Source organism: Miniopterus schreibersii (assembly GCF_964146895.1).
Source record: "Miniopterus schreibersii genome assembly, chromosome: 2".
NCBI classification, from domain to species: Eukaryota; Metazoa; Chordata; class Mammalia; order Chiroptera; family Miniopteridae; genus Miniopterus; species Miniopterus schreibersii.
Window position 1 is genome coordinate 173713269 of NC_138102.1, and position 10240 is coordinate 173723508.

At 43.9% G+C, this 10240-nt stretch overlaps 1 protein-coding gene across 1 annotated transcript in view; it reads left to right on the forward strand.

Moving 5' to 3' along the window:
• The window catches only part of DRAM1 (DNA damage regulated autophagy modulator 1), a 31270-nt gene extending 21234 nt beyond the window's left edge, over positions 1-10036 (forward strand). The window contains exons 4-7 of the mRNA XM_081127704.1: positions 982-1159; positions 5687-5745; positions 8588-8680; positions 9568-10036. Coding sequence (XP_080983830.1) covers positions 982-1159; positions 5687-5745; positions 8588-8680; positions 9568-9612 — 375 coding nt within the window. The 3' untranslated portion in view covers positions 9613-10036. The remainder of the gene's footprint in view (positions 1-981; positions 1160-5686; positions 5746-8587; positions 8681-9567) is intronic.
• Positions 10037-10240: the final 204 nt, after the last annotated feature.

Sequence of the window (10240 nt, forward strand, 5' to 3'; positions counted from 1 at the left end):
CTTGGGCAAATCCCCTGCCGTGCCTGTGGGAGGGGAGAAGTATGTAAAATCTGAATGTTGACTTAGCATGGAAAAAAAGAGAGTGGAAAGAGCCAGGATTCTCAGAAGATTATTCCCAGAAATGGCTGAGCAGTCAATGCCTTGCGTGTTGTTTATTTTTCCTTCGTCAAAGGTGCCCAACATTCAGGGGGTGAAAAGGGTTTGTTTTTCTTAATTGTGGGTTGTTTTTTTTTTACTTTTTGTTTTTGTTTAATATTGTTTTCCCCTCAGTTTTACTGAGATATCACTGACATATAACAATGTATTCGTCCAAGGTATGTAACATAGTGACTTGGTATATGTATATATCCTGAAATGATTACTGCAGTAAGTTTAGTTAACATTCACCACTTCTCATAGTTACAATTTTTTTCTTGTGATGAGCACTTTTAAGATTTACTTTCAAGAAAAAAAAAAAAGATTTGCTCTCTTAGCAACTTTCAAAACTACACTTTTGTTCAACTTAGTCACTATGCTGTACATTATATATAACTGAAAAATTTTTACCTTTTAACAAAGTTTTTACCTTTTGACTCCCTTTACCCATTTCTTCCACTCCTCAACTCCCCATCTCTGGCAACCACCAGTCTGTTTTCTGTATCTATGAGTTCGGTTTTGTTTGTTTTTTAAGATTTTACATATAAGTGAGATCATACAGTATTTGTCTTTTTTTGACCGATTTCACTTAGCATAATGCCTTCAGATCCATCCATGTTGTCATAAATGGCAAGGTTTTTTTTCCTTTTTTATGGCTGAATAATATTCCACTGTGGGGAAGGCTTTTCTCTTGGCAATCTTGTGCAAGCAGCCACATTTTCCAAAGGTGGGGTGGGTACATCTGTGACAACAGATGGCTTGGGATAGCCCAGAGGGACTGAGTGCTTGGACCACGGAGTGGGTAGACACGCGTGGAGTAACACATGTGTGTGACTCTCCCCCTAGGAGCTGGCAGTCCCTGTGGTCCACGATGGCGGTGCCCTCCTGGCTTTTGTCTGTGGTGTGGTGTACACGCTCCTGCAATCCATCATCTCTTACAAATCGTGTCCGCAGTGGAACAGCCTCTCCACGTGCCGTGTGCGGATGACCATCTCCTTCATTTCCTGCGCAGCCGTCATCCCCAGTATCCTTTCTCATGTGTCACTGTCCTTACAAGCTTGATACCCTCCCCCACCTGCCCCCCCGTCCAGCAAAAAAGCATGAAAAAAGCAAAGATTCACGGCCAAAGTTTCCATATACTTCTGAAGAACCATCGGGAGAAAAGTGTAAATCGTTGAGACTAGGTCCCGACGTGGTCAGGGTAGATCAAAAGAATGTTCAGGAAAGAGAATGGCTTGAGAGGGGGGTGGAAAAATGTCGGGAAACGTCAGTCTCCGTTTACTTTCCTTCCACCAGGGTCGGTTTCACCAGCCATGGGAAAATATTTATTTTTCCTTGGAGTACTTGGCTAAAGACGCCAAATATTGATATTGTACTTAAAGGAATAGCCTTGAGAAGTCCCAAGAGGTCAGACTCCCCCCCCCCCCCCCCCGCCCGGCCTGTAGGTGATTAGTTGACTTCATTTAATCATTCACATTAAGAGGTTTTTAAAAGCTCTATATTATTTATTTCTAAGTCATTTAAAATGCATGCAGCCTTTTCTTTTTATTAGTGATTTCTATTTTCAAAATTTTATTTCATTTTCTAATTCAACGTGAAAGGAAAATATGAATTTATCAGGTTTGTATGTTCTGATTTAGAGGAAGTGAAAGTTCTCTCTCTCTGTATTTAACAAAGAACATGAGAAAGCTGTGGTCTTCAAGGGGTAGAAATTTCCCCATCTTTCGAAATACCATCTGCACTCCTGTCAGAGAAAGCTGCAAAGTCATGAAAAATAGTGGTTACTGACACATTACAGGAAAATGGAAACTACTCTATTAGCCATGTTGTCGGCCTGGGTTGGACTGTGGTATCGAGTGGGCAAGCTTGAGTGATAGCATACCCTGTGCTTCTGATATTGAGCTTGGCGTTGCTCATTTGGGATGGAAGCTACACACAATGTGAAGGCTGCACATGGTCTTGGGTTTTGTTTTGTTTTCATCTTAGGGAAAGAAATGACAACATCTGTAAGCACAGAGGAAATAAATCATAGTATTGAGAAAGTTAATGACAAAGTATGTACCCTGGTTCCTAAGATAGTTCCTTCTCAGGTTTCTTGTCCTGTTTATGGGTTGGAGACATTCATGCTTTTGCTTCCAATATATTTCCTTTAGACCTTATTTAGCCTGTTTCAGTTGTAAAATTCAGAGCAGAAGTGTTTGCAGTGTTAAATGCAAAGTATCTTGGTGTGGGAAACTTTTTCTTGCTCCCAACTCTGGAGGCAGACCCCTAAATATTAAAATCAGGGAAAGTTTTAGCACAACAAGCATTTCAGGCCTTAAAGTTTTGCATAGTAAGAGTTCCTGTTTCTGGAGGGTTCTTAAGAGCCATGCCAAGGGGTTGCAGCCCCACCCGAAGCAAGGCATGTCCCTGTATCACCTTAACTCGAACAAACTCATCCATATGGAAATGTGTTTGGCTTAAACATTAGCATGGAATTAAATTTACTTACAAATATTTCAGAGCATCTTTAAAGTGTCTTTGTTGCTCCTTACAGCAATATTTCAGTGAAATGGCCTCATTTAACTACTGATGAAAGTGAGGCACTTTAGAATCAGGCTTCTAGGCCCTTCCTGGTAAACTGTCCGTCTTATACTGGCATCGGTATCATTGCCTTCACAAAATGACTAATAGCACCAAGTCCAGGTTCCTTTGCTTGAAACATGTGCTCTGAGACTCCCCCAGAGTGGGCTGTTTCCTGCCCTCTGCTTTTGCCCCCTGCCCTTCTCCTGGATGAATTCCATCCCCTCCACCTGGTCTTTCCAGCCAGTATGGTAGCCACAGGCCACATGTGGCTATTATGCACTTGAAACGTAGCCAGTCTGCATTGAGACGGGCCATGATGTAAAACACACACCAGATTTCAAAGACTTAAGAAAAAAATGTAAACTATCTCATTAATAATTCTTTATATTATTACATGTTGAAGTGGGAATATTTTTTTTACCTATTGTATTAAAGGAGCTATAATATTAAAATTAATTAAAATGTGATTGTTAGTGGTGAAATGGCACCAGAATGTTACTGGCAATTGGACCTCAGTTCAGCATCCTTAGTACTTGAGTTCTGGCTAATAAAGAATTCAGAGCCAAGACTCAAATACAAGCAAAGGTTTGTTTAGAAAATAACAGAGATAGAAGCGAGCCATGGAAGAAGTGAGCCAGCTGAGCTGCGTGGGCTCAGGAAACAAGTTACAGAGGATAAAGCAGGGCTCTTGGAGATGAGGAAAGAGAAAGGCAGAGAGAGAAGGCACCCGGGGGAAGAGGAAAGGGAAAGGCTCGGGGGTGTTTCCCAGACAGTTTGCACTGGGGAAAGAAGGGGGCGGGAAAGGTGCAGATGTGCTCAGGAAAGGGGGGGGGGAGTGGGAAAGAGGGAGAAAGAGAGAGAGAGAGAGAGAGAGCCCGGCCGGGTGTGGTTCAGCAATTGAGCATCAACCTGGGATCCAGGGGATCGCGGTTCGATTCCCTCCCTGGCATGTGCCTGGGTTGTGGGCTCGATCCCAAGTCGGGGGCGTGCAGGAGGCATCTGATCAACGATGGCTCTCTCATCATTGATGTTTCAACTCTCTCCCTCTCCCTTCCTCTCTCTGAAATCAATAATGATACATTAAAAAAAAAAGAGAGAGAGAGCGCGCGCGCCAGGTCTTCCATCCTAAGGGTTTTTATCCCCTTTCTAAAGGCAGGGATCTCAATAGAACATTCATCAGCTTTTCCAGGTGTGTCCTTTCAAGGTCCTGGTTGCTAGGTGCCAGGGCAGGAGGCCATTAGCCATTGAAGTTGGTCCTGATGTCATCCATGGTGTTGCCACTCCTGGCCTTGCTGCTTTTCTGGGCCTGGAGCTGAAACACAACTGAGGCCTAGATGTTATCTCTAGTTTGACCAAAGCTCTGTCTCTGTGGTCAAGAGGCCCGAGGCTCTGCTTCCAAAATCACTTGATGCGGGTCAAAACCTCATCATCCTGAGGGTTTGACGCTTAAGGGAGCGGTTGTGCAAGGGAGTCATGAGGCCTTTCTCGGGCCCCTTGTTCTTCCTCTAAGCAGGGGAGGGTCCTACCGCATGACTGTCGAGACATGAAAGGTCACCCTGGGGACGAGTCCTTGTTTGCCCAGCTTTGCCTGTTGCTAGGCACCCGGGGCTTCCCGCCCTGGTCACATTCCATACCTGGCCTCGCTCCCCTCTGCTCATGCCTGCCCGACTGCCTCCCGCACAGCTGCTGGAAACAGCATCAGCCTGCGGCTGGCGTGTTTCTGTGCGACAGCTTTGCTCTGGAGGGCTCCTCAAACTTCACAGCTTAGAATAAGTTCAATGCCGGAAGGCCTCCCTGACACCCCCAGCCTCATTCCACTCTGAATTAATACTCCTTCCCCTGCCTCCTCGCAGCGCCCCACCCCTGTCTCTCGCGTGGCTCAGTCCTGCGCTTCCTTCGACAAGCCTGTGATGTTTCTGGGAGCTGAGGCCAAGGCCGGGTGGCCAGGGTTCCCCCGCCTCTCCCTTCTCCCCCTGTAGCATGGTGCCTGGTACCCAGAACGTGGAACTAAAAAACAAATAAATGAAAAAAATAAAGAGGCTTTAAAACTATTAGAAACAGAAGTATGATCATAAAAGGGTCAGAATCTGCTCTGCTTTCTTTTATTTTGCAAAAACGGTTTGAGATGATAAGAAGCTGTTATAACCTGTTTCTATTGCAGAAATGTTGGTATTAAGACTTTTTTATTGTGTTCAAGTCCACATAACATAAAATTCACCATCTGGACCATTTTTAAGTGTACAGTTCAGTGGTATTAAATACATGTTGTGCAACCATCATCACCATTCATTCCATTATTTTTTCATCTTGTAACAAAATCTATACTTGTTAAACAATAACTCCCTATCTTCCCCTTCCCCCAGCGTCTAAAACCACTATTCTACTGTCTGTATGATCTGGGCTACTCTGAGTACCTCATATAAGAGGAATCACATAGTCCTCGTGTTTTTTGTAACCTGCTTGTTATGCTTAGCTTCATGTCCTCAGGGTTCATCCACGTTGCAGCATTTTGCAGAACTGCCTTCCTTTTTAAGGCTGAGTAATATTCCATTGTACGGCTAGACCACGTTTTGCTTATCCATTGATCTCTCAATGGACACTGGGTTTTAGCTGTTGTGAGTATTGCTACTATGAGCACAGATATACAAATATCTCTTTGAAACTCTGTTTTTAATTCTTTCGGGTATATACCCAAAAGTGGAATTGCTGGGTCATATGGAAATTCTATTTTTAATTTTTTGAGGAGACTTTGTACTGTTTTCCACAGTGGCTGCCCCATTTTACAGTCCCACCAACAGTGCAGAAGGGTTCCAGTGTCTCCATCTCCTCACCAACACTCAATTTTTGTTTTTCAATAGTAGTCATCCTAATGGGTGTGAGGTGAAATATTTTAACACTGTGTAATTATATTAAAATAGTAATCTAGTCTTAACTTTGATGGACCTATTTTCTTCAGTACTTTCCTTAACAGTTTCCTTTTTTTTAGTGATTACCTGTGCTTCACTAATTTCCATAACCAAGCTGGAGTGGAATCCCAAAGAAAAGGTAAAATTCAAGTAGTTTTCCATGTGGTTGCCAAGCCGGGTGATGTGAGTGCGGCTGGGTGAAGCCTTCTTAGGAAGGATCACTGCCATTTCTTAGGACACGTTGCAAAATAAGAAGCAAATGATTAACTTACTGTTCAACTATTTGGCAATTTGTGGGTCAGAAGTAGCTATTGGGGTAATCCCAGATGGTTCCTGGGATTAGTTTCAAAATTCTGAATTCCTGATTCTCTCTTAAACAGTTCATCTATGATTAGTAAAAGGGGTCGGGCATTTAAGGGTCGGGGACCAATGTGGATGACGGTGTATGGAAGCCAGGCGAAGCATGAGTCCAGCTTCGGTGTGAGTGGATGGCTCGTTTCAGGGGAGAGTGACACATAAATAGGGTCAGGTATAAATTTTCCTGGACTGGTTTGTTCAGGGACTTAGGAGGTGGCCATAGAGGCTCATGCCTGAGTTAGGTGACCAGAGTTAGGAGCCCAGAGTTAGGTGACCGGAGGTCGGGACAGCATGGCCAGAGGAAGGTTCTGGCGCGGGATGGGAGCCTGCAGGAGACGAGGGAGAGACGGAAGGTGCTGAGGGAGAGAATGATTCAGACAAATTAAAAAAAAAAAGTGCTTCCTGAAAGTGAGACATCACAGCAGAGCAGCCTCAGGTGTACTTTATTGTTCAACCACTTGGGGGAGACTTTGCCCCACAAATCAGACAAAAATCAGCTGCCGGGACAGATTCATCAAAGCATATCCCCAGACAGTTGAAAATCTTTTTTCATTTCATATTTAATCTTAAAAATGTGAAAAGTACCTGGTTTTCTGTTCACTCCATAAATTACCATGCCACTCTTGGATTGCCTTCTGCTCCCAATACCAATAAATGAAAAGAAAATCCTTTGCATGAATTCACTCAGTGGAATAAGCATTTAGGTGCTGCCTCGGACGGATGGGTGCTGCCGTAGAGCTTTCCTTGTGCAGTCCTGCGTGTTAACTGACTGGGTAGGGAGGGTGAGAACTGGAATGTCCTTGTCTCATTGTAGGTAGCAAGGACGTTAGAGCTTGGCCCGCACTCACACATGGATAGCGGAGGAATCTGGACTGCCGGTTCAGCATACTTTCATTAGTATTGTGCTAAAGAAGTTTCTGCCAGAAATTTATAAGCCGCCTTTATTGTCCTGGGATGATAAGAGGATGGGGCAGATCCCCTGGTTCTGTCGCCAAAAGGAGGCAACTTCTGTTCCCTGCCCCCTTAGTGTGGGGTGGTCAGGTTCTCCCCAGTATGACCTGGGTGAGGAGAGGGGTGGGTGGTATTGCCCATGGGGGGGGGGGGGTAAGCGGAGGTGCCCGAGAGTTGACCGGCCTCAGTTAATCTTTGCAAATGAAAACTGGATCACAGAAAACACCTGTCTCCATAGAACTGACTTGTAATCCAGCACATTTATTTACACTTGTAATCTATAGCAGAAAGCAAAGGAGAAAAAAAGCAAAGAAACAAAACAGGTCCGTTTGAAGCCAGGCCTGGGAGCCCGCAGGCCTCATTCGGCAGGTGCGTGACGGAAAGATGACGTTAGGTTTCACTCAGACGGTGCTTAAAAATGCTTTTAACATTTTTCCAGCTCTTAAAAATCAGGAGATCTCCCTCTCGCTCTCTTTCTCTGTCTCTGTCACACACTTTTGATTTTACTTTTTTTAAAAAAAGATTTTTAATTGATTTTTAGAGAGAGAGGAAGGGTGGAGGAGAAATGTGAGAGCGACACACAGTGACTGGCCGCGTCCCGCGATCCGAACAGCGCCCTCCCGGTGCCCAGAGCGATGCCCGCGCGGCCCAGCGCACCCGCAAGGGCTCTTTCTACCTTTTTAAAGCAACACTCGTGTCGCATTTTCCCATTCGGTGAAAATGGAATTGAGCTGATAAGCATGGGCTCCCCACTTCCCTCTCTTTCTGCAACTCTCAGTTTCATTTATTTTTATTAATCTCCTGGCCTCCGTAGGCAGCTGACCTTGGGACCCCAGTTAAAGCCATGCTTGTTCTTTCTGTCCATTCCCTCCTTCTTGCCCCAGTAAGACAGCCGGTGAGGATGTCACAGCAGCATTTGATTTCTAGCTGTGTTTACATATAACGTCAAGCAGAACTATTTTCTGGACACTTTCTGTAGCTGCGGGAACACACAGCCCAGTGGTGACAGTGAGCCAGTCTCCGTTAGGTGCATGTGCTCCACCTTTGGAAACACTGCGCGAAGCTGAATGCCTTTCAACGGGGGGAGTCCCAGCCTCCAGCGAGCCAGTCCTGGAAAGCTCTGTCTTCTGCTGAGTCCACATTTGCATTCCAGGCTTAGCCATCCTATGGCCCTACTTCTGTTTTTGAAACTATGTAGACAAGTCTTTTTTTTCTTTTTCCAACCCTCACCTGAGGATATTTTTTCCATTATTTTTCAGAGAGAGTGGAAGGGAGAGAGAGAGAAACGACAATGTGAGATTGGTTGCCTCCCTCACAAGCCCTGACTGGGGCTGGGGAATTGAGCCTGCAGCTGAGGTGCGTGCTCTTGGCTAGAACCGAACCCAGGACCCTTCAGTCTGTGGGCCGGTGCTCTAACCACTGAGCAAACCCTGGCTAGGGCTTTAGACAAGTCTTAAAGCTAGAGTGTGCAAGAGCCAGAAAGCGCTTCTGGAATAATTGCACCCACGTTCTCATGAGGCTCACCTGCACGGCCTTGCCTGCTGTATTTCCTCAAGGGGTCGATTGATTCTCCCTGGACAGCTCTGTCCTCCGCTCGGACCTCATTATTTCAGTACATCCTGTAAAGTGGATCGATTTAGACTAAATTTCTCTCTCTTTCTGATTGCGGTTAGGATTATGCATATCACGTGGTGAGTGCAATCTGTGAATGGACAGTGGCCTTCGGTTTTATTTTTTACTTCCTAACGTTCATCCATGATTTCCAGGTAGGTATTTATCAATTTCAATGTCATAAATTGCTGACAGTTAGGATTGGAAAAATCCATAGAAAATTTCTTGCACAAAAAAATAAGAGCATGATTTTTCTTTCTTTTTAATATTGTGTGTTTGGAAAAATATATGTATTGTGCAGCTTAGTTTATGCCCAAAGGCAAGCAGCTTCAACCAACCAGTGAAGTTTCCATGTGTTCTCTGCCGTTCGATGTTTATAGTTATACATCCTGGTTATTTTTTCTTCAGGAGGTCTCACTTACTGGTTCCACATAGTAGAAACTATGTCTTTTTATTTTATTTATTTTTATTGTTAACGCTATTACAGATATCCCCCATTTCCACCGTCTTTGCCCACCTCCACCTGTCCCCCACCCCAGAAATAAGTATTTTTATTTATTTGAATTTTTTATTTGTTTATTTTAGAGAGAGAGAAGGGGGCGGGGAAGAGAGAAAGAAACATCAATGTGTTGTTCCACTTATTTATGCATTCATTCATTGATTTTTGTATGTGTCCTGACCGGGGATTAGACCCACAACCTGGGTGTGTTGGGACAATGCCCTAACCAACTGAGCTACCCACCCCAGGGCCATATGTCTTTTAAAAACAATAAAAGTAGGTTGTTGAAAAGTGTTCCCAAGGCAGAGAGGAGGTGGGACCCTATCAGGTTTGGCTATAGGTAAAAAATACATTTTGGAACAAGTGAATTGGGATTAGCTTCAAGAATATAGGAGTCAAGAAAAGTCTTGAAGACCCAACTCAAGCCCGGTACAAATCACAGTGAGGTCACGTCTCGGGGGCTGCAGGGCTTTGGGGAGCTGCATAGCTGGTCCTGGAATTGTTGACCTTCTTTTCAACCTTCCTTTTTTTTTTTTTTGCTAGAGCGTCACCCTAAGGATATCCACAGAACTCAATAATGACATTTGAAGAAAGACGAACAATATCTTACTCGTTGGAAGTCGCGGACAGTTTCTAGAAGCGGCCCGGGGGACAGGCAGGGTTTGAATGCCGGCCTGCCGCAGGCAGGCATCTGTGGCACGCCCAGGACTTGAATTCCACTAAGAGTTCCCTATAGTTGTACTGTTTCCAAAGGTATGTTTTCCTAGCGAATGTAGAGCACTTATGATGTAGCAATGTTTTTATACTTTTCTAAACTGACACTTTTTTATATTCACAAATTCATTACATAAAAGATAAGGTATTACGGAAAATGGAGAGCTCTTATTTTTCTACAGATTCTGTTTTGTCATTTCTTTGTGTGTGAGTGATTTCTGGAAATACACTAAATGAGGAATTTATTAACATGTAAAATCGGGATATTTTGAGAATAAACGATAATTTTATATCTTGAGGGTGTTTGTATAATTCAATTTATAGTGATCATCAAGATTTAGTTAATATATTAACTCTAACTATGGGACTCTGACTTTTAGATGAACTAAATTAGCAAAATGCTTTTTAAAAATATGTATACATCTTTATTGATTTCAGAGGGAGGAAGGGAGAGGGAGAGAGAGATAGAAACATCAGTGATGAGAGTCATTGATCGGCTGCC